At 35.9% G+C, this 25,521-nt stretch overlaps 1 protein-coding gene across 5 annotated transcripts in view; it reads right to left on the reverse strand.

Annotated features, from left to right (window-relative positions):
* MAP4K3 (mitogen-activated protein kinase kinase kinase kinase 3) overlaps positions 1 to 25,521 on the reverse strand; it is a 147,481-nt gene that overhangs the window by 4,759 nt on the left and 117,201 nt on the right. For all 5 annotated transcript variants that reach the window (XR_010730273.1, XM_066266968.1, XM_066266967.1 and 2 more), the window contains 13 exons: positions 24,642 to 24,684; positions 22,938 to 23,097; positions 21,830 to 21,942; positions 18,702 to 18,743; positions 15,585 to 15,669; positions 13,894 to 13,973; positions 9,848 to 9,908; positions 9,647 to 9,764; positions 6,670 to 6,728; positions 5,607 to 5,710; positions 1,716 to 1,887; positions 393 to 461; positions 220 to 312 (listed from right to left, as the gene is read on the reverse strand). Coding sequence is in view for 4 of the 5 variants with exons in the window: in XM_066266968.1 (XP_066123065.1) it covers positions 220 to 312; positions 393 to 461; positions 1,716 to 1,887; positions 5,607 to 5,710; positions 6,670 to 6,728; positions 9,647 to 9,764; positions 9,848 to 9,908; positions 13,894 to 13,973; positions 15,585 to 15,669; positions 18,702 to 18,743; positions 21,830 to 21,942; positions 22,938 to 23,097; positions 24,642 to 24,684 (1,199 nt within the window). In the remaining variant the exon portion in view is untranslated. The remainder of the gene's footprint in view (positions 1 to 219; positions 313 to 392; positions 462 to 1,715; positions 1,888 to 5,606; positions 5,711 to 6,669; positions 6,729 to 9,646; positions 9,765 to 9,847; positions 9,909 to 13,893; positions 13,974 to 15,584; positions 15,670 to 18,701; positions 18,744 to 21,829; positions 21,943 to 22,937; positions 23,098 to 24,641; positions 24,685 to 25,521) is intronic.

The raw sequence follows: 25,521 nt of genomic DNA on the forward strand, positions 1-25,521 counted from the left end.
TAAAGAAGCTAACATTATTTAGATTGTATCAAAGTTATTAAGCTATTTTAGAGAATGTATAAACATGATGACTGATATTGACCTCATATCCATTATATCCTATATTTTAAAAAATGAGTTCTATAGTAATATATTTTTATAATTTTGGATAATTATCAGGTAAATTATCTTAAGCAGCTCATAATGCAATCAAAAAAGAAGTAGAAAACTTTGACTTGCCTATGGATTCAATCTGGAAATCAAAGGTGAGTTCTGATGATAATTTTCTGCTAGATTTTAATCTTCCTTGGAGATTTACTATTTTTATACAACCTAGAGAGAAAGAAAGGCCCCTCAGAAACTATGATAAGTGAAATCTTATTACCATAAGATGTATGTAAATGAAAACTTACAGTCCAAGCACACAAGAATGGTATCTCGCTCCAGCTGGGTTACGTGAGTAACACTTGTCTGTGGAGTATCTATAATATAAGCAAACTCAATAAACTTACAGAAAAAAATAATTATTACAACATAAGACATTAAAAAATAAGAATTTTGAACATCACTGAATTTGAAACGGATAAAAATTTTTAGCTACACATACGCAGTGGCTGAGCCAGGCTGCTTGTGTTCAAACTCTGATGCAAGAGATACTATGTGAGTTGAAATTGTAGTGGAGCTACTTTCAGTTGTTCACTGATGGCTTCTCACACGTGCCTTGAATGGCGGGCTCCAGCCCAGTTAATGATCCCCTTGCTCAAAAAAGCGACTTTGAGTTCATTTTGATGACCTTGTGCTCAAGCTGGAGACCTTGGGGTTTCAAACCTGGAACCTCAGCGTCCCAGGTCAATGCTGTCCACTGTGCTATCACCAGTCAGGGAAAATTTTCCTTTTATTTAAATCAGCTTTTCTATTGGCCTGAGGTTTGTGTGTATGTGTGGTTCTCAAAGCATGGTCCTTATAGTAACATCATCAGCAACACTTGGGAACTTACAGAAATGAGAATTCTCAGGTCCCAGTCCAGATCTATTGAATGAAAGACTCAGGGTACAGGGCCTGGTGATGTGTTTAAGCAAGCCTCCAGTTCACTCTGATGCATACTCAAGTTTGGGAACCACTGGTATGTTTTCAAAGTGTCAAACAAATGACTGTCTTAAAGCAAGTCATCTTCTTTTTCCAGTTTAATAAGTTACTCAAGATTGGATTTTGGCCCTGGCCGGTTGGCTCAGCGGTAGAGTGTCGGCCTGGCGTGCGGGGGACCCGGGTTTGATTCCCAGCCAGGGCACATAGGAGAAGCGCCCATTTGCTTCTCCACCCTGCCCCCCTCCTTCCTCTCTGTCTCTCTCTTCCCCTCCCGCAGCCAAGGCTCCATTGGAGCAAAGATGGCCCGGGCGCTGGGGATGGCTCCTTGGCCTCTGCCCCAGGCGCTGGAGTGGCTCTGGTCGCGGCAGAGCGAGGCCCCAGAGGGGCAGAGCATCGCCCCCTGGTGGGCAGAGCATCGCCCCTGGTGGGCGTGCCGGGTGGATCCCGGTCGGACGCATGCGGGAGTCTGTCTGACTGTCTCTCCCTGTTTCCAGCTTCAGAAAAATACCAAAAAAAAAAAAAAAAAAGATTGGATTTTTATGCACTTAGAAATATTATACATTTATTTTGCCTAATGAGATGTACAATAAATTTATTACTTATAAGTCCAGTATATGTACAGCCTTAATAATGCAATAAAAACAACAAACCTGATTCTGTAAACCACGAAGAGGTAGAATTTGGATTGACTGTTTCAAAGCGAACCACCTGGTTGAAGTCTCTCCCTCTGCTGACACCCACACAAACCAAAGGGTACTCCTGTTCAGGAACCACCAGCATTTCAAACATTCTTAGCGGACATGGTATAGGAAAATCTATGTGCTGGGAGAACAAACAAAAATACATGAAACAAAGGAAAACATGAAACAAAGGAAAACAATAGCCAAATAATTTCATGAGAACATTACGAAGAATTTTTAGTTTTATGAAATACACAAAATAGAACTCCACTAAAAATCTTGCTTCTTCCATTGAAACTTGGGGTATGCAGAGAATTCCGTATTATGAAGCCTCTTCATAGATTTTAGATATAGCACTGTAATTTTTTATAGTTAAAAATTACTTAATTTAGGGAACTTACAAATCACCTGTCCAACCCTCTCTTTCCACAGTTGAAAACTGAGAGCCAGACTCTGGGAGACTGGCCCCGGCCCACTGGGTCAGCCTAGTGCCCCAGTTCAGCGCTGCTTCAGTGACACTCCTCTACCATTGTGACAAACTGAGCAAAATGATCAGAAACTCAAATGCTAATTAGCAAGAACCGCTCCTCTTATAAGTATGGACAGAAAAATACACAAATAGGAGAAACTGAGCCCCATATCTCAAGTGATTATATTTCAAAATTAACTTAGTTATAATGTAGCTATTTTAATTTTATATAACTTTAAAAATTATTTTCTTATTGCTAAAAAAGACTAAATAAGTTCCTATTTTAAAAGTCTGGAAAACACTAACTTCATTAGTAATCAGAAAATAAAACCATGAGGTACTATGCACACTCAACAGAATGGTTCAATTTAAAAACAACAATAAAAAGCATTACTCAGAAGACCTGACGTATGTTCATATACTGATGGTGGAAGCAGAAATTGGAATTGACTACAAGATTAATTATATATTTATTAGTGTTGTGCATCCCTTAGGACCCTGCAGTAACGCTCCTAGTTATATGCTCTAGAGCAGTGGTCCCCAACCTTTTTTGGGCCACAGCCTGGTTTAATATCAGAAAATATTTTCACAGACTGGCCTTTAAGGTGGGACAGATAAATATATCACATGACCGAGACAAGCGTCAAGAGTGAGTCTTAGATGGATGTAACAGAGGGAATCTGGTCATTTTTTAAAAATAAAACATCGTTCAGACTTAAATATAAATAAAACGGAAATAATGTAAGTTATTTATTCTTTCTCTGCAGACTGGTACCAAATGGCCCACGGACCGGTACCGGTCTGTGGCCCGGGGGTTGGGAACCACTGCTCTAGAGAATGTGAGGGCACACATACACAGGAGACATATGCAAAAATGCCACAGCAGCATGGTTAAGAACAGGGGTCCCCAAACTGCGGCCCCCTGAGGCCATTTATCCAGCCCCGCCGCACTTCTGGAAGGGGCACCTCTTTCATTTGTGGTCAGTGAGAGGAGCATAGTTCCCATTGAAATACTGGTCAGTTTGTTGATTTAAATTTACTTGTTCTTTATTTTAAATATTGTATTTGTTCCCGTTTTACTTTAAAATAAGATATGTGCAGTGTGCATAAGGATTTGTTCATTGTTTTTTTATAGTTGGGCCCTCCAACGGTCTGAGGGACAGTGAACTGGCCCCGTGTAAAAAGTTTGGGGACCCCTGGTTAAGAATAACAAAAAGCTGGAAGTTCCCCAAATGTCTATCAATAGTAGATTGGATAAAATTATGGTATACTTACACAGTAAAGAATTAAAGAGCGATGAAAATGAACAAATTATAGTTCTATTCAACAACTACACAAGTAGAATGTTGCACAAAAGAAGCCAGTCACAAATAAATATATATTTTATGATTAATTTGTATACTGTTAAAAAAGATCAGGTAAAATGAATCCTAACATTTAGGGGTGCATGCTTATACTGTAAAAAGGGAAATAAGTGCACTAGCCCATAGAGGTGCCACGGGGAGTTCTGAGGCACTAGTCATGTTCTTGACAATAAAAAGGTTTTTTTCAAAAAATAGTGTCCTTACACATAATTTATTAAGTCCATTCTTACTATATTTGTGTTGCTCTTACAAGTGGGTTGTGTTTTCACTATATTTCCAAAAGGGCTATTTGATAGTATTTAACAAAGCAACTGAATTTATTTTTTAATCTGGCAACTCATAAATGCTAAAGAATAAATTCTAGAGAAAATAAACAGGGGAAACAGGGCTACACCTACTAGTCTTTAAGTGTCAGAAGATACAATGTGTCCTCGTGGTTGGAATATAGAGCTCTGTGTGCACCTGCTGTTCCCACAGCCCTTCCCCGTGACTGTGGCACCCTCCACCCCACAGGCCGACACACTCCATCAACCCTCTCCAACCCCTCTCTCCAGGAGCTCTCCCACGCCTGGGGACATGCCTTAGATAAAATCTGTTCTATTTTTCATCAAGAAAAACACTGTAAATAATTCTCTTTGAAATGTGATAAGAGCAGTAAAGCAGAAAGAAAACAATGATTCTGTTTAATTCTTTTAACAAATAAGAAAACCACCAGATTCTGAATACTTCTCCTTAGCTTCCAATCATAACTAAGTAGTGTGTTTGCCGCTGACAGAGCAGCTCCTGTGTGACAGTTTTAAGTCCAGTTGCCACTGGTTGCGATTCCTGAGGGCAGTGACCACAGTATATCTCACTCATCTTTGTCTCTTCAGTTCAAGAGCACAGTGCCTGGTTTGCATAAGTACAATAATGTTTGTTGGGAATATCTTTAATTTATAACTTTTGTTTATGATGAAAATGTCTAGTGAAGCAAATACTATGTCAGAAACATCATTAAGAGGAATAGAGAAGATAGAAAGCATAAAAATGTTTAAACACATATGATAAGAGCTGTAGTACAGAAACAGCATAAATACTAATCAAAAGAATGCCAAATACAGAAACAAAACATACAAAAAAAACAAACAAAAAACCCCATACAGCCAGTCTCGAAGCAGAGGGACAGAGAAAGGAGGGTGGGGTTGAGATCAGAGTATGTAAGGGCCTAGCGCTCAGGGAAATAAGCCAAGTGCAAAGAGTGAGAAGCCAAGGAGACCTTCAAACAAAATGGTGCCATAAGTCTAATATCTTAGAATTGTAAGAAATAAATGACTCTGAAGACTACCCACCCGTGTTTTCTCCTTTCCAGGTGTGGATGACACTAGGAAGTGTGGCCCTGACTAATGAGGCCTGGTATTAGTATTCAAAGTGAAATGCTTAAGAAAACCACTTCAACTGGCCCAGGCTTTCCCTGAGATGGTTTTTTTGTGCCTGAGCTTCTCTTGAATCTTTAGTTAATGAATATTCTTTAAAATATTTATTATTACTCAGCTATAACTTAAACTTTGAGGGAAAACTGTGTGAGGTACAAACCTGTCACATCAAAGAAATTCCAAATGAGTTTTAATAGGTAGGCATGTGATCAAAATAATTTCCCTCACTGCAGTTGTCCCGGTCCTCACGGGCCAAACGCCCACGCCCACCTGCACGTATGTCCCTGCTGCGAAGGAGCAGTGAGGCCGAGACCAGTCCAGCACTGGCCTCTCTTCCAGCGCCGGTTCTGGACATCACAGCGCCTGCTTCTGAGATGCCGCTTCCCACTCCTACTGCAGTATCCCTGAACTATTTCACTAGTCTCTTTCAAAACTATTTTCAGGCCAAGTGAGTTCCTTACAATTAATTGGGTAGATTTTCATTACCCTGCCACTTAATCCAAAATCATTAAATTGACGTGAGAATTAACTAAAAAAAATTTTTTTGAAAGATGAGTAAAATGGGCTTAATTCAGCTTTTATGCCAAGAATGACTAAGGTTGACTTTCATGCTTACCTTAATTAACATGAACTTCTGCATTGGTTCAACCCATTCTAATAAAACAATGCTAGTCTGAAGTGCCCCACAGAGGTATTTATGGCCCGTGTAAGGATTCCTCACTGTCAAGGCAAAAAAGTACAGTAAGTTCTCTTATAATACAAAGTCCTTGCAATATTTGCATGCTCCAAAAACAAACACACTAACAGTTGGGTGCCAATTCTACAGGGTGCAAAAGAAACAGTTTCAGGGAACAGCATGAAACTCCCTGAAGACCTGCAGGATTTTTGCCTGTAGCACAAACCAAGTTGCTGGCTGTTCTGGGCCGGGGGAGGGAAGAAGGACTTATGTGTTAAGGCAGCAGGGAGATTAGCTGGGACAGCAAGATCCTGAAGGAAGGGTCAAAATAGATTTGGGGAGAAGTTGCCAAATTTATAGGCTATACTGCATTTAGGGACAAGTGATTCAAGGGTGCTTTTGGTAATGTTCAGAGGCAGTAATGCTTTGGTTGTAACAACATGACATAAATCAAATAAAAAAATACAGATTTACAAATAAATATGAATTGCCTCTCGGTTTTTTAAGGGAAGAAAACTTTTTTTGTTTTTTTCTTGTTATATGTAAATAAAACAGCTAGTTCTTTTGAGGGTGAGGGAGGAATTTAGGCTAGAGGTATGTGAACAGGGAAACGTTAACCTTCACATAATTAAAAGCATTAAAATATATGCTGATTGAATATCTGCAGTCTCATAAGCCACTACTAAGCACAATGGTGAATGATAAGTAATAGGTCCCTTGAAAAAAGGGGTGAAGCAAAGTGCTGTAATAAAAGGTCATCCTACTTTCCCCCATATATCCAGTCAATCAATTATTTGCAACGCAACTGTATTGTATTAGCTTTAGTTCACATGGAGATAGAACGGTCAACACTTTCGTTACTTCAGGGGGAAAAACACTATTACTGGCAGAATGTCCTGGAGTAGTACTGTTTTACACTGGATTAAAAAAAAAAAGCCTTATAGTGTTTTCTTATATACTTTACAAAGCAGGAGGGCCACATGTCACTGGGCAGTTTACTTACCAACACAACACTTCTGACACCATTTAGTTTCAGGGATTTTTGCTGATACAGAAAATTTCCTAAATGTAAATGAAAATGAACATATAATACATGTAGGTAAAGTGAGTGTATGACAATGGAACTGTTATATTCAGTGGGGAAAGGAAGAGCTATTCAAAAACCGGTGCTGATGTAACTGGTCATTTATTAAAAATGAGAGTAAATTGGATCCCTTTCTCAACTTCCCCCTCACATCAATTCCCAATGGATTAAGTATTTAAATATGAAAACCAAAGCTATTAAATATTTACATTGTAGAAGAAGATGACCTTGGGATTTCTCTAAAAAATGCAAAAAGGACAACTCATATAGAAAAAGACGGATAAACTTTCTGTAGGAAAAAAAAAATCAATTATTTTTCCCTCAAACATAGGCAGGTCTTTCATTTGGTGAATGAATTTGTTGCATAAATTAATTACCTTAGTTTATAAAAAGATACCACTGAGAAAGTGAAAAGGTAAGCCAAAAACTAGTAACATATTTTTAGCACATACAATAAATTCAAGCTATGTAAAAATTTGTTTTACCACTAAAATAATTTATAAGAACTTTTTATTTAGACATTTTTATTTCTCTACTCAGAAAAAGTGAGATGTAGATTTTCTGCAAAAGTACTTGAGATCTGCAAACATTCAAATGTAGTACGTAAAAATCCATGCACAATTATATTTTTAAACTTATAATTTAAAAAATCATATAGTCAAATGTTTATTTTTTTAAAAGATTTTATTTATTGGTTTCAGAGAGATGAGAGAGAGAGAAAGGGGGGGAGGAGCAGGAAGCATCAACTTGTAGTAGTTGCTTCTTGTATGTGCCTTGACTTGGCAAGCCTGGGTTTTGAACTGGTGACCACAGCATTCCAAGTTGACACTTTATCCACTGCACCATCACAGGTCAGGCCAGTCAAATGTCTTTTATAATAAAAGTTAATATAGCAAGACTGGTAGTGTACCAAGTTATAAAAACTTCAAATTATACTCCTCCATGTCTATACACATATTAAACTTCTTTTAAATGTGTAAATGTGTCACAGATTAGATATCACTGCGCTAGTCTTTTTTTTTTTTTTAATCAGAGTTGTATTTTGTTTTATTAAAGGAGATATATAATACAGTACAGTAAGTACCTACATTTATAATGGGAACCACAGGGCATTACAAGATACTCAAAGGACGTTTAATTTGTGCTCACTACATGGTAGAATAATTGGTACTGATCCATATGTAAAATAATACCATGCAAATAAGGAGTTCAGACTTCCTGCCAATAAACAAGAGAATTAAGAATAGATTTTACAGTGACTGATTTCTAGGTACAGAAACTGAAGAATGTGAGAACACTTTGGTGAGTGCTACTAATACTAGAGACTAAACAAAATAACCCAAAACAATAACCTAGAGGTAAAATGCTCTTTAGGTAAAATCTTACTGTGTGGAAATTCCTCAAAGGAAGAGGTAATATCTTAATCTTGTCTCAGCTATATACTAGAACACTTTGGAAAATTGAACACAAGGTCTCTAGTCTAACTAAACAGTATCAAAAAGCAAATGCATTAAAGTTTATTTGCTTTACATTCCTCAGGGGCCTTAACTTGTACCGTGTAACACTTTTAAAGCTTGGTGGTCCATGCCCACAAGATTTAGGATTATCAAGTTAGAAAGTTGGACGGAGATGTGCTATAAGCAGGCAGAAAAACATCAGCACAAAGTGGCAGCTGGGAGAAAAAGTGGAGCAGATAAACTATATAGGAAGAAACTCTCTGACTCTGTTCTTGGCGCTAGTTTTGGGGCAATATCCCTACCTCCAACTACAGATACTATACTACAAGTATACCGCACTTCCCCAGGTATAAGACGCACCTTTTCCCGAAAAATTTGGGGTCTAAAAACTGGGTGCGCCTTATACAGTGGTTGTGGCATTTCAAATGCCATTGATGGAACTGAGGACGAGGCAATATATGTAGACAGTGATTTGTCATCAGACACAGATGAAGACAAGCTAATGGATGGGAGTTTTGATAGTGATGAGGAGTTGTATGAATTTTATAATGAATAAAATTTGAGTTCAATAACTATGTAGTACTTTTTTTTCAAATTTCAGGCCCCAAAATCAAGGTGCGTCTTATACATGGGAATGTCTTGTACATGGTGAAATATGGCAATAATTCAACTCTGAGTCATCATAAAAAGGTTCAATTAAATGCAATGTAATCTACTTTAAGACAGAAAAGCATGCACCAAAGGTGTTAATTTTAAAAGTTTTTGTGCACAGAGGGCAAATCTTGGTTATCCTATAAACCCTACAACTGAGAACAGACTTTCATGGTACTTGAAAGCTAAGGTCCTTTCCTGCATTAGTTATTTTACAACTAATACCATAATGGAAGAGTGGCTATATTACAAAGCTTTTGTAAAATACAATTATACCGGACTCAGAAGACTATCAGTCAATACATGAGGCCCAATATGCTAATCAGCAAAAGAGAGAGTGTAATTAAAAAGTCCTAAAAGTAGAAAAGTTAAGCCGCTCAACTAAAAGTAATTAACTAATAGAAAAACCTTTATTTAATAAATCATTTTGATTTCTAAGTTTAGAAACTGTACACTCAGAAAAATTCATTTTATTCAAACTAATAGACATGTCAAAAACACTGTGATTTAAAATTATCAGCAAATTACAGAAAAAATTAATTTTAACCTCATAGAAGCAATTAAAAATTTAAAAAGAAAATGTTTGCTGTTATTCAAAAGTATAATGGAAAAATTTTTTAGAAAAAATGTGATAAGCCCATGTGAAAATATACTATTTCTTATAATTTTTCATTACACATGATTTCTACTAACCCAAACTGAGTGCCTTTCCAACTTCTGCAGTGTATCTATTTATTAGGATGAATTAACCACTACGTCTAAGGATGGAAAGATAAGTGTACAGTTACCTTGGCAGTATTCTGTCAGGAAGTTTGTGTGCTGGAATAGCAACAGGTAATTTCTGCATTTGTCTTGCATAATCAAAAAGCCCTGGTAAGTTATGGGAATAAAGCTGAGAAGCTTTACCTGTAGGGAAAAATAAATATAACATAAAAGCTAATAAAATAAATAGGAACAATTGTAAGGTACTTGAATACTGAAAGACTTACCAGATATTGATAGTAAGCAATTGTTCATTACATACAACCATGTACACCTTCGGGGGAATAGCTGATTAAAAAAAAAAGGCACAAAGTTTACAAACTTCTGACAGGGAACAGCAATATAATATGTATATATTAACCTAAACTGTCATATCAGTAAGTCAGTTTTTTGAAAAGAAACTTATTTTGAATAGAAATTCACTTTACAGGGCATTTAGAACATGTTATATATACACATTTATAGGGGAAGGAAAAAATAAATTAGTGATACAACTTCATTATCTATGTCTTAATGTGATATAATTAGCTCGAGTCTCCCTTATCCAACTATGTAATCCCAAACTGCACAGGAAAAGGACATTTTCAGTATCTATTCCTTTATTTTAGTCCTGGGGTTAGACAGTTAAGACTCGCTTGTGTACTTCCCCCTAAAGTGTTCTTGTCTGTACAGATGAACATGCTTGGCTTTGGAGCAGAAGAGACTAAAAAAAGGGTCATGTTGCAGTAAAGCACAGGAAATGGAAACACTAGGTGTAGAGAAAAAAAACAGCTCAGAGAGACAGGATGAAAACTTACACATCATAAAGAATATATGTATGGAATTCATTACTGAAATTTAGTACAAAGACCTGAGAGACAGCTCTAAAAGCTTGAAAGTAATTAGTATTTGGGGCAAAGAAAAGGGCATTTCATGGAACACAGTCTATATACTTTGAAAAAAACAACTGCTCCCATTCGGATATTTCATTATGAATATCAGTGGGTCTCAAAGTGGTCCCTGCATCAGTCAGCATCATCAGCATCACCTGGGCATTTGTCAGAAATGGAAATTCTTGGACAGCATCCCAGACTTCATAGAAGTTCTGAAAGTGGGCCCAGCAATCTGTGTTTTAAGGAGCCCTTCAGGTCATTCTAATGTACAGTGAAGTTTGAAAACCACTGATGAGTACACTTAAAGCATTCAAATTTAACAAGTTGGCTGCTGGGTTTGCCCTGGCAGTTCCCACTAGGTTACTCCAAAAATAAACTGGGATGAGGACGGGCAATGGAGAGAAGGAAGAAATAAATGACGAAACATATCAAGGCCTCTAAGGACATTACTACATTAAAGCACAAAGTTATAATGATGGCCCTGAAGAATTAAAACAGAGAAGGTAAAAATAAAAGGGGATAAACAAATTAGAAGCACTTCTCTAGTACCAAATCTATGGTTTATTATATTTGTAGTGTCAGTGATATAGTTTACTTAATGCAAGTACCATGAAAAGACTCAAATCCCTTCCATATTATCAACACAAAGACAAAAAAATGTCTTCATGCAAAGTTTTATTAAGTGTTGAATTTCATTTTGGATTCTCATTTTTAGCCACATTAAACAAAGCTCTTAAATTTTTCTAGATTTGTAATGTCTACTTCCCTAAGCAAATTAGGCTCTGGGTGAAAACAGTCAGTTTAACGGCAGTATGTAGTAGGTAAGAAGAGGAGGTCCTACAGTTTGCCGATTCAGAGATCTTTCTCAATGACTCTGTGACCTGGGGTAATTTATATAATGTATGTCTCAGTGTTTTTATTTATAAAACAAACACCTATACCAATAGAGTTGTGGTGATTAAACAAGGTACTCCTTGTAAAGTGCTTAGAGGACTGGTGCGCACTGAGCACCCAGTAAATGTTAGCTATAAGTAATAACAACAGATTAAAAATTTTAAATCAGACCCTGTTTTGTGTCATTTTCTCACCTTTCAGCATCTTCCCCTATCTAGCAGACTCATGCCACAGTTTCTTTCCCTAAAGTACAGAGAAAACCAACCTAATAATCCATTTCACAGTAAGATGAAAAAATTCAGGACTCACATACACTCCCTCTCTAAGGGCTCCCTCCGGGAGGCAATGCGTCATTTTGAAGGGAAGGTTTAGCTAAGAAAACATCGCTCTAACAGTGTAATTTCTAATGCTGAAGCACCGAATAAGGGGTCTTACTACAAACGGGCTGAGTGGAGTTGATGAGTGCCTTTATGTAACAGCCCATTAATTAGGTTAAGAAGTGCTTATCCACCTGGGCATGACGTTGGTCTTGTTCTTTATAATTAATATTGTTACCGGTAGTATGATATATTTAGATATATAGATATATATATATAAATTCATACCGGTAGTATGAATTTTAGATATATTCTTATATCCAAGAAAAATATCACCCTCTTTGAATTAGTTCTTCACTAATTATTGTAAATCACAAGAGTCTTCTCTTTTTCCCCTAGTTCCAAGTTTTTTTCATCACTTCACTGTATTCCACTCCAATGAAAGATTCAAGATATACCATACAGTTTAGGACCTTGTTAGAAAATCTGACTAAAAAAATGTTGGATGGAAGAAGATGGAAATGTTCGGTTATGAAGAAATTATTACTTATGAATTTTTCTTCATTTCATTCATAATCAATTTATACTGATAATGGAGAATTACTCATACATCCTATATGCACTCAAAACTCAATGTGACCAAATGAATGCATCTTCAATACCTTCACGGCAACTTCTGTAGATTTACCCTGCCCAAAGCACTGTCATTCACCCTGTCTCCCCTGCTGGAAACCTCAAGTTTCCGACTCTCTTTAAGCTCCATGTTGAACCTGTCATTAGCCAGTTATAGCTCTTCCATCTGTGGGTACAATATATGTAGGAGAGGCAGTATGGTGAACAGTTGAGGACATGGACTCACCCCGGCTCACCTGAGTTCTTATCCCAGTAGAGGCACTGAATAGTTGTGAGATCTTTGAAAAGTTACTAATCCTTTCTGTGCCTCAGATTTCTCATCTGAAATGAGACTACTGGTATCTACCTGAGGGTTGTTGTGACCAGTAATAAATGTAAAGTATTTAAAATCTGCCTGGAACACATGTAAATTTTACACAGGTATCAGCTATTAACATCATCATTAGCAATTTTACAAGTTGTTTCGTGTTTCTGATCTCTGAGCATTAAATGCCAAAAGCTTCCCCCAAATGCTGCTCTGACACTTCTTAAAATCTCATTAAAATTTTTTTAGCCTGACCAGGTGGTGTGCAGTGGATAGAGCATCGACTTGGGACACTGAGGAGCCAGGTTTGAAACCCCAAGGTTGCAGGTTAGAGTGTGGGATCACAGACATGACCCCAGGGTCTCTGGCTTGGCTGTAACTCCCTCACTCCCAGTCAAGGCAAGTATGAGAAAGCAATCAATAAACTAAACTAGAGTGTCACAACTACGAGTTGATACTTCTTATCTCTCTCCCTTCTTGTTTGTTTGTTTGTCCCTCTCTCTAAAATTTAAAAAAAAAAATTTTTTTTTAATTTATTAATTTTAGAGGGGGCAGGGGAGAGAAACATGGATTGTTGTTCCACTTATTTACATGTTCATCGGTTGATTCTTACATGTGCCCTGACCAGGGATTGTGTCCACACCTTGGTGTATAAGGACAACACTCTAACAGCTGAGCAACCTGGCCAGGGCCCTGACAATACTTCTTTACTTTTAACCATAATCTCTAGTTTCATCTCTCGATACTGCAAACAGATACATCTAAACACAGATCTAAGCATCAGCACGACACCCAGCTCTGGGGTTTGGCACCTGCCTACCCAGCAGCCTCATGTATCAATACTATTCTATCCTCACTCTAAACTTTAGTTGACCATCCGTTCATTCATGCCTTCATATTATCCTCTTTCTATCTCTTTTGCAACATCTGCTTATGGTCATTCACGGTCCATTTCAAATGTCTCTCCTCATCTCCCACCAGGGGGTGCCAGTGACTTCTGCCCCTGTAGCCCACCTGTGTTTAACTCTGAGTGGCACATCACTGGCTAATGTTTGCTTCCTCTGTTAGATGGTGAGCCCCTGTCGGGGAGAACCAGCACTGAACTGTCTGCTCTCCCTGCTAAACAGAACATGCTCTATGAAGGTTTTATGAATAAAAGAGACAGCAAATCACTGAATTTAAAATTATTTCCTGTCTAGTATCTACCTATATAACTTAAAAATTAAAACCAAGGAAAATACAAAATAACATACCTGTTCCATTGATGTTTCATGAAGTTCATTAAGATTCAATGTATAAATCCCTTCTTCAGCACCAAATATCAAGTACTGATCTGAAATGATAAAAATAATTCAGATTTTGATATATATATAAAACTTTTAAAAAGAATTTATAGTCTAAAATTAAGTAAATATGCATTAACATATAAAGAACTATGCTTTATAAGCATTACATATTTTTATTTTAATGCAAATAACTGGTTAGACACTTACTGAACTGAATTATATGCAAATACTACCATCAAAGCAGGGACAAAAACTTTCACATACAAAAAGGTTTTGAGGCGCGGCACGCCAGACCTCCCACTCAGCGGAGGCACAGGACTGGCAGAGACTCCACAGTCCTTTCCTGAAATCCCTCTAAGAGAGGGTCACGTGCAACTGCCACACAGAACAGCTGATATGGGTTCAAAAATTTTGCAAATGGGCTAGTATTATAAGCACTAACATCAAAAAAAGATCTGACTAGTGCTACTTAAGAAGTTACCTAAAACTTGGATACTTGCTAGATTCCTCAATATCTTCTAGCAGATACTAGAAGTTTGGTCATGGTCCTGTTTGATCTGTGTTTACAATATAAACAACAGGTCAGACACTTGTCCAGACCAAAGGGAGGTATGCTGAGACAACTGTGATGAGCCTTCCTGCATTGGCCCAGGTTTAGGGTTGGTACTGGGAGAGAAAGGGCACACACAGCTGGACTGGCTTCAACTTTAGCTCCACAACCTAATGGCTGTCATGCTCTCTACCTGTGAAATCAAAGTACCTTGGATTTTTAAGGTTTAGAAAGAGTATGTATGTATGTGTGTGTGCGTGTGTGTTTCTGTGTACATCTTATATTGATAATTATTAAGATACAGATATATAGAGTCTTTAGTCACCGCCAAATGACAACTATTCTCATTATGACCCCCTTTAAGCTAAGAGGCCTTTAAAGTGGTCACCAGATCCTGGATCCTTGGTAGTTAAATTCTTTTGGCAGGGCTGAGGATAAAACAGATATTGAATGATTGTGCTGCAGGAAAGAACAAACTTTTCTGGAGGAAATTAGGGTGGCAGAGGATGCCTGGTTTTGCTACAATAATATGGTGACTATACAGTGATTTTTTTTTTTTTTTTGTATTTTTCTGAAGTTGGAAACAGGGAAGCAATCAGACAAGACTCCCGCATGCACCCGACCGGGATCCACCCGGCATGCCCACCAGGGGGCAACGCTCTGCCCATCTGGGGTGTTGCTCTGTTGCCACTAGGGCAATTCTAGCGCCTGAGGCAGAGGCCATGGAGCCATCCTCAGCGTCCGGGCCAACTTTGCTCCAGTGAAGCCTTGGCTGTGGGAGGGGAAGGGAGATACAGAGAGGAAGGAGAGGGGGAGAGGTGAAGAAGCAGATGGACGCTTCTCCTGTGTGCCCTGGCCGGGAATCAAACCCGGGACTCCTGCACGCCAGGATGACGCTCTACCACTGAGCCAACCAGCCAGGGCCGTATACAGTTAAATTTTAATGTCATGTGTCACACCTCAAACACTGCTATATAACATAGAGAAACATTTACTATAACAAAATTATTTTTCAGAAAGATTCATAAAATGAGTAATACTGAGTAGTTTCATGGCTTCAGTTTAAAAAACAATTAGAAAGATAACAGATAGAAACATATGGTACTACCTCTGGTATCTGGGTTTATCCATGATGTTGCACAGTGAATTTTCAAGGGACACCCATTAAAAACTTTTGAAAAACAAGCACCCATCTAAAAAAATGAAGAACAACCAAATTAATATACCAAGCCATAGTCATTTGCCTCACTGTAGTACCACAAAGGTTCCACAACAGACTGTCAACTGATACAAGATTTTACTTAAAAGAATTGTTTTATTTTTCCTATCTTCTCAGATAAACAAAGTAGTAATAGCAACCAATTCTGCAAAATAATCTGTTTATAAAGGTATTATTTACATGTCCCACATCAAGAGCAATATAAAATTTCCTGCTAAGAAGGAATTCATAATCTCTGCAAAGATGAAAAATTTTCTTACTTGGTTCTGTAAGCCTAAAATCATTGAATTTAATATTACAAAGTAAGAGGTATGATTGATTTAAAAATTCATATATGTATTCAATCTTAAAACATATTCACTTTTAAAAAATATTGAGCAATACGATTATTTTCTCTGGCAGGATTCAATAAAAAAGCTTTCCTCTTTGATGTTGATTATTTATTTATCAAGCCCATTTATAAATCTTTCAGCTAATATCTTATAATGAAATACAGTATCATATCACTCATTAAACTTTTTTGATCTTCAAAGAGTAAAATGTTAACTTTGTAGTTGTTGTTTAGGTTAGAAAGCTATTCATTTAATCACTTTTACTACTACACGGCGGGGGAAAAAAGAATATAAAAAAGTTTGGTCAGAAGAACAGCATTGTGCATCACAATATGGGGGGCAAAAGTAGGTTTAAAGTTAGTTGTTTGTATAAAAAAATACAATCATAAATAGCCCTGGCCGGTTGGCTCAGTGGCAGAGCGTCGGCCTGGCGTGCAGAAGTCCCGGGTTTGATTCCCGGCCAGGGCACACAGGAGAGGTGCCCATCTGCTTCTCCACCCCTCCCCCTCTCCTTCCTCTCTGTCTCTCTCTTCCCCTCCTGCAGCCGAGGCTCCATTGGAGCAAAGATGGCCCAGGCACTGGGGATGGCTCCTTGGCCTCTGCTTCAGGCGCTAGAGTGGCTCTGGTTGCAACAGAGCGACGCCCCAGATAGAGCATTCGCCCCTGGTGGGCAGAGGGTCGCCCCCTGGTGGGCGTGCCGGGTGGATCCCGGTTGGGCGCATGCGGGAGTCTGTCTGACTGTCTGCCCCCGTTTCTGGCTTCGGAAAAATACAAAAAAAAAAAAAAAAAATACAATCATAAATAAATAATAATACAATAAACTGTTTTTCATGTACACACAACTGTGAACCTACATACTTTTGCCCCATCTGTACTCTGAGAAAACACATCACTTGTTGATTATAATGGAATAAATATATTAACATAAAATAAATAAATCTTAAGATTTTCCTTTTATTCACAGGAACCTACCAACCAGTATTTTAAAGCCTTTCGTACCAAAAGGAGACTGATAAAAAATGTTTTTTATAGTGTAGGACAGAAATTTTATCACTTTACTAACCAATAATTAAGTTATCCTTTAAGATAGCTACCAAAAGTCATTTGCTAAGATACTACTAAAACCCCTAAAAATCCCAATGACAAAATGAGGTTCAAAACAAACTAGTCTCAGCCTTCAGTTGATTTGTATAGCGGTCTTCTCTGGCCTTCCCTATTTATCAGCTCTTCCCTGTGAACTCCAGAGTTCTGTCTGATAGCCAAACAGAAAATTTCATCCTCATTGTATATATATCTGCTAGACTTGGGAGTTCTTTAAACTAAAAACTTCTTTTTATTTTGTAAGATAAAATATAGTTTAGATTTTTATACTAATTTAAAAGTAGAGTTAAAAAGTAAAAAGGCTAAAAGGCATAGTTGGGAGGCTGAAAACTAGAAAAACTGTGGATATTTAAATTAGTGTTACATAGGTTTTGGATGATAGCTTTGTAAGCATTGAAAATGTAGCTCTATCTGAACTAACCTAAAATTACATGAGTTAATATAATTTTAATCCTATCAGAGACCACATGGTCTAATTAAAAAGAAAACTCCACAACAAAATATACTACAGGACATCGAAGATCTAGTTGGAGGGTCTCATTAGAGTTAGATGAAGTTTTGTGATGTTGGAGACTACAACCTTTGGGTCTTAGTTCTACTCATGGTCAAAACAAAGAGTTTGAGCCAGATGCTCCCTAAATGTTCCTTCTAGTTTCAAAATTCTATGGATTTGAAAACTGAAAATATGCTAGAAAAAAATGTGTCAAATCGCCTGACCAGGTGGTGGCGCAGTGGATAGAGCGTCGGGCTGGGATGCTGAGGACCCAGGTTCGAGACCCCGAGGTCACCAGCTTGAGCGCGGGCTCATCTGGTTTGAGCAAAGCTTACCAGCGTGGACCCAAGGGTGCTGACGAGCAAGGGGTTACTTGGTCTGCTGAAGGCCCACGGTCAAGGCACATATGAGAAGGCCATCAATGAACAACTAAGATGTCGCAATGCACAACGAAAAACTAATGATTGATGCTTCTCATCTCTCTGTACCTGTCTGTCTGTCCCAGTCTATCCCTCTCTCTGACTCTCTGTCTCTCTAAAAAAAAAAAAGTGTCAAATCTACAGTCTGTACTTCCTATTACATCCATGTGCCTTTTCCACACTTCTTCAATAATATCTTTAAGGAAGGTGTTAATATATTTTGGAATAAAGGAACTTTAAAGTATAATTTTATCATAATTTTATTTTGAAAAATGCTTTTCAGATGTGATCAATTAGTATTTATTTATTTTTTTAATTTTATTTATTTATTTATTCATTTTTAGAGAGGAGAGACAGAGGGAGAGAGAGAGACAGAGAGGTAGCAAGAGGAAGGAGAGACAGAGAGAAGGGGGGAGGAGCTGGAAGCATCAACTCCCATATGTGCCTTGACCAGGCAAGCCCAGGGTTTCGAACCGGCAACCTCAGCATTTCCAGGTCGACGCTTTATCCACTGCGCCACCACAGGTCAGGCAATCAATTAGTATTTAAATTATCAATCCCATAGATTTTTTTCAAACAGACAAACAATCTAACCAAAGGTGCACATACAAGCAATTATTTGTCATTGTATTTAGTTTGAACACTTGATATTTATACTTACATGCACTTTAGGTGTTGGGGGTAGACCGTTACTAATAGGCTTCTAGAAGAAAAACACATGCACGATTACACCTCTTTTGTTGCTGTTTGGAATGACAGTATTGTTTTTCAAACACACACATTAGAATAAAATACATAAACATATTTTTTTGTAAAACAAAAAACTGTAGATAAAGCTGAAGCTCCATATAAATCTTCCACAGTCCACTTACTCCTAGTACCTGTGCCTCAAAAACCCTTCCAAACCTTTGTCTCAGCAATAATATGCACTCATATTTGTGTACCCTTTCATACATTTTTGTATACATTTATATAAATGTCCCCAAAGAAAACACTATTTTTGTGTGTGTTTAAGAACCTAATAGTTATGAACTCTTGTACATTTTGTTCTTTGCCTTAATGATGGGTCTTGAACAGCATTTCAAATGCATACATATACAGCTGGTTTTTTGTTTTAACTGCAGCATACCACAACTATAACACAATTTAGCGATTCCCTAATTGTTACTGTGAATGGGTTTCTTTTAGGGTAAACTGTGAGAAGTGAAACCACTGGCACACGGCATCTGTACCTTTCACATTTTAGCGGATGCTGCCTGCCACAGTCTTTCAGAGTGCTCCTATCACGTTCAACTCACCAGTGATGTGTGAGAGTCCTGGCTCCTTACTGTCTCACAGATGCTTAATGTTATCACACTGATTATTAAAAACTGTTTTCTCAGGGGGTGCTGGGGAAAAGGGGCTAAATACGTAGTGACAGAGGACGGTTTGACTGTGGGTAATGGGCACACATGCAATATATAGATCGTGTGCCATGAAGATGTATGTACTATATATAAAATCTCCTATTAACCAATGTCATCCCATTAAATTTAATTTAAAATAAATGTTTCTTAGGCATTTCTCATTCATCTGCGTGACTCTGATTGTTAGAAAGGTTGAGAATCTTTCTAAAAACATCTAAACTGGCTCCCTGTATTTCCTCTTCTGTAAATTGTTTTTTTATTATTATTTTTTCTAAGTTACTTATATCTATTTGCTGAAGTTCTTGATATAAATCTATATTTAAATACTTTATCTAATATATCTATAACAAATGTGCTCTCTTAGTCTGTCGAATACCTTAACCTTGTTTACAATGTATTTTATCAATTGTTTTAAGTTTTGATTTACTCAAATATATTCACCATTGGTCAGCGTTTACTGATAATTATAAGCGCAAAAATATCACATATGCTCACCTACAATATTCAAAAGTATACCAGATATTTTTCAAATGAGCTACATTCCTAGAGTATATGACTTGTCCCCTAGGGAAGGTATTTCTTTGAAAGACATTATACTTTAAATATAAAGTTTATGAAAGTCTAGACTTCTTTCAAGGTTAATCTTAATAACATCTCTTTAAGAAGTGATATTATAATTCTTTCTCCATCTGATACAAATCAGAATTATTTAAATGATATAACAAAAATTAACTAAAAACATAGTATTGATTTCATATGCATGATACAAATACTCTGTGTACTACCACTTATATAAGTAACTATTAGACACTTCTAAATTGACTATATAAAATTTTACTTTGTAGGTATGTTTATGAGAATGTACAGCCTATTACTGCCACCAATTTCTGGTCATTTTTTTCCACTTGGCAAATACTTTATGTATTTATTTTTGTATTTATGTTCTTAAATTATCTTCTATCATCTATCTTATGTGAAACACCATTTTTAATTAGGAATCTCTGAATGTTATAATTGTTAAATTTAAATACTAACAGAATTGGCTGTAAATAATTTCAAGAAGCTGTGCAAATGATAGTCATGTTTCAATATATCATGAACACTGTTTATCCTATAACACAATCATGAAATATTTATTTCAGAATAATTAAGATTGTTAGCCTAACAAGTACTTCCTTATACTAATGAAATAAGGTAATAAAAATTTGTTAAAATGTTTGCACAATAAAATATATACAGCTCTCAAAGGTTATTATACTGTTGCAGAGTCATTAGGCTGCATTTTTGTACTATTACATTAGCAGGGCAGCCTAAACTTTAAACTGATAAAAGCAAAAACGCACTGCTCAGTTGAAAAGACTTCATAAAATCCATTTCTGAAAGACATTTTACACTTTTTTTAAAAATGTCAAAAATTTCACAAATTACAATAGATATCCCCAGTCAAATGCCTTAGTTGAATTATAAAAAATAGTATGCCATATTCTATAGAAAAATCTCAACAGTTGAACAGATACAGTACAAAGCCTCTAACAATGCTTACTGTGCAAAACCATAGCTATATGCACATAGATCATATTAAAGGTACTATAAATTTCTAAAAAACTAACTACTAATATTAGCATACACAAAAACTTAAAAATATTCTCATTTCATGATCTCATTGGCATCTGCTGAATTGGGGAATTTAAAGCCTTTTTTGTTTTGTTTTAAGTTTTATGACAATAGACAAATGTCTTCTGATGATCAAGAAGAGTACATTCTTTACAAATGTTAAAACATTTTTAATCTGATAAATATTATTTATGTTTTAATAGTTCTGTCATGTGTTTTATCTAATATTTATAATAGAAATAGCTGCTATGGCTAATTTCATCTTTCGTGATTATCTACTGGAAAATAACTTTTCTTCCTCAACAGCTATTCTGAGTTAAGAGCAGTAACATCACAAATTGCATAGTCTACAGTTAGAAATTCATCCTAGTGTAGAAGCTATAGTTTCCTTATCTGTCCATCTCCTTGTTTCCTAAACTTCTTGAACTTTCTTAAAGTCTTCTTAAAAGCAACTTTTAAGATCAATTCTCATCAATGAGAACAGTAACAGTTATTTCCTGATCACAAGATGAATAAGTATTTACTTGTATGCAGGTCACAAATGGCCTAAATAATTCCAACAGAAAGGTATCATTAAAGTTTACCATAGCAAAGTTACTTTTTAAAAATTTTAAACAATTCATATTATTACAATTAATATACTAAAGTACCAATATAACTAATTATAAAATAAATAATTGCTGTAGTTCACTAATTATAATTGTAAAACTAACTAAACAGTATAAAAAGAAAATAAATCGAATTAGCCTTTATGAATATAAATACCTACTGGTACATCTTTCTTTTCTTTCCTTGAAAGGTTTGTGCCTCTATGTTCATTCTGTTGTTGATATAATGACCCATCTCGTTCACCATTTAACTGGAAGGAGCCCACTCCATTTCCTTCAATAAGATGTTTAAATATATTAAGAAAGGATTAATTTTCACTGAGAAAGTTATCAAGTAAGAAGGATATCTGTGACAGTTTCAGCCTTCATTCAGATCATTCAACCAGGATATTCAGTTACATATATGTTCTTCTACTTATATCTCTATTTTTTTCATACAGGCAAATTTAAATTTAGGTTGTATCTACATACATATATTTGTGTAAAAATGACAAAAATGAAACACTGAATACATAACTACTTTCAGGAAAGGAGCAATTTAAAATATGTTATCAAAGACATTTTCACTGCTTTTTAAAATTACTTCTTTTGCATAATACATAAGAAACTTTACAGTATTAAAACAGTATCCTCTCTTATTAATTTGGGCAAATACCCAGCAAATATTGACAGTTTTTAAAAATGATTAAATGACATAAAATACAGGGGTTAGCCAAAGTATGCTCTTCTTTTTCTAAAACAGAAGTAGCCTAGACCCAAAATACATTTTCCTGTTTGCTCAGAGTTGAATTTCTTTTGTTGCCAAACTATAGGTAAATGATGAATGGGGCACAAACAATTCTCCAAGTGGAAAGGATAGATATGAAATGAGAAACAAGGGGCAAAATACCTCAAACTAGGCCATAGGTAACCCTGTCATAAAAAAACTTCAAACCATGAGGCATAAAGCAGAAAACATCGCTGTAAGCCTATGCCTTCCTTCTTTTTTTTTTTTTAATTGATTTTTTTTTTAGAGAGAGGGGAGAGAGAGAGAAGGGGGAGGAGCAGGAAGCATCAACTCCCATATGTGCCTTGACCAGGCAAGCCCAGGGTTTCGAACTGGCAACCTCAGTGTTCCAGGTCGACGCTTTATCCCACTGCGCCACCACAGGTCAGGCATGCCTTCCTTCTTACCATCTCAAAGGAATTTCAAATACTCTTTAAAAGAAAGATCCCTTCCATTTTTTTCAACAGTAAGAAAACCTATCTCATCCTCCCTTCCCTCGTTACCTAAAGCAATAGGCTTCTGCGGAGGTAATCTGGGAGGTGGGGGTCTAGGTGGGACTTGGGATGGTTTTGCTGGGCTCTCTGACATGGGACATCTCTTGATTGTTCCTTGATTATCATCTTCAGCAGAATGAGTTTCCTGGGGTATGAATATGGACTTAGGCTGAAATACAGAAAAGGAGACCAATGATTAAACATAAAATTATTAATGATTCATCATTAAACATAAAAAATATTAAGTATATTTCTGAGTAAATATTATTACACATAAGAGGCCTTCAATCTGTGTTTACTAGCAGGACTTCAAGGTTATTTAAGTAATTCGATTATCTCAGTAAGTGTCTTAAAATTGTACACTAAAATGTTATCTCAGGAAAAAAAAAGAGGTCTTTTTCCATTAATTCTTCACAAGCCTTCCCACTTACACTTGCCAAATAAAAATACTCTGGTGTTTCTTATCTCCAATTTAAATGAATCTCTTCTTATTTTAATATTCAGCTCCTTACAAGGCCAATCTAAACTGTCTCTTTTAGATGACTCAATGTCTTTTATGTTACTCTTTCAGACTGGGGACAGGAGAAAATACCAATTAATGTTTTACCATCATGAAGAATACTAATATAAGATGCCTGAGAAACTTTCTGTTCAGACAACTGTAAGATGTTCAACCAACAGAAGGTTTGGAGAACTTTTAAGTTCTTATAAATGTGTCCCTTATTAGGAAGTTACTCAGTACTTATTTCTTTGAAACTCAGATCTTTCTACTTTCTCTAACATAATACTAAACAAACAAGTACAGTATCATTTACCTGTGTGAATTAAGATTGTCTCAAAAGTATGAAGTGAAAACAAAGTAAAGTAATAAACTGGATGCCAAGACTGGCTAGACTCCAATTCTCATTTATAATCCCTGATTTCAAACTTTGTAACCAACAGCTCATTTTATAAACAATTTATTTTATAATTAAAATTTGCTATGCATAAGCTTATAAAATAAATTTGTATTACCATTACCTATATTAATTCCTTTTGTCTTTTAAAAAAACTCATCAGTTGGAATTGTTTTATGATGCTTTTATTTGGTAAAAGGATTTCACTGATAAAAAATGGAAAATTACTTACATATTTTTAATTTAAAGTACCTTATGAAAATTATATATCTGTGATGATAAATCACTATTCTTTACTCATTTTCAGGACATTAGTTATTAGTAGATTGCAGACACTGAGGAACAAAATCTTATTTAAAATTTAAGTTCTCTGCCCTGGATGGGTAGCTCAGTTGGTTAGAGCATCATTCCAATTATGTCAAGGTTGTGGGTTTGATCCCTAGTCAGGGATGGCACATGTAAGACTCAACTAATGAATTCATACATAGTGGAATAACAAATCAGTGTTTCTCTCTCTCTCTCCAAAAATCAATTAATTAGTAAGTTTCCTAACCCAGAGGTAATAATAGTAATCCATTAATATAATCATTTTTATACACAAGTTTCTATAATAGAACTTATTTAGAATACAGAAGAAATGGCAAGTTGGATAGTTAAAAAAGACCAACAATAATCACAATTATCTACTAATATTATGATTAGTAACTTCTTCAAGATGTTTATTTGTGGATCTCAAGTGAAAATAAGCTACAGAGTAACAAGTAATACAGTATTAAACAATCACACACACAAACTCAACAAAAACAAACCTGCCTACCTTTGGTGGCAAAGGAGGTGGAACTTTCGCTTTCATGGTTGATCTATAAAAATAAAAACTTTTAAATTAGAATCTTTATTCTACAAAAAATTTACTAAATTACAACTAAGTTTTCAAAGTATGGAAGAAAAACATAAACAAGTTCCTTTTTTTTTTTACTATGGGCGGTCTCTAGAATATTCAAGTTATGCTGAATGAAGTATTATTCAGAAGTAGCTGAATAGATATGCTTTTTAGTTTCAAATACTATACAGTCATTAAAACTGGACACGATAACTACAAATACAGTTTTTATCAACTGAAGGTAATTAATGTAAAACATAAGTAATAATTGGTTTAGTTATTTTTTGTAAAATGACATAGTATAAAACATCACAGTGTAACATGTATTTTACTATTGTTAGATATGAAATAGCTCTAATGAACCTCATTAAAAGCTATATATATGGCTCTATGAAATTATAGACAGAATTAATTTGATTGAAGCCAAGATTCATTACATTTCAGAACTGTAGTTTTTTAGAAAGTTTACAAAACTTAAAAGATGATAGAACATAAATTTGCTAATGAGAAAACAGGCCCAGAGAGGTTAAGTGACCGGATGCAGGTCACAGAGTAGTGAGGGAGAAAGGAAAACCTAGGCCTCCAAGGCCTCAAGCACTCTCGTGACTCCACCATGTACCTTTCTTTACACACAGAAAAAGAAAAAGCAGAAGAACAGAATATCAATGCTTACATAAGTAAAATTATTCTCCCTTTAAAAGTATTACATTTAATTCAAAGTATTTATTTAAAATACATCATATAAAATTTAATCAGCCATAGAAGAAGCTTCTTTGTAGTTGTAGTAATAATTAAGAGTAGCTACCAATTACTATTT

The sequence above is a fragment of the Saccopteryx bilineata genome, chromosome 3 (genome assembly GCF_036850765.1).
Source record: "Saccopteryx bilineata isolate mSacBil1 chromosome 3, mSacBil1_pri_phased_curated, whole genome shotgun sequence".
Taxonomy (NCBI): Eukaryota; Metazoa; Chordata; class Mammalia; order Chiroptera; family Emballonuridae; genus Saccopteryx; species Saccopteryx bilineata.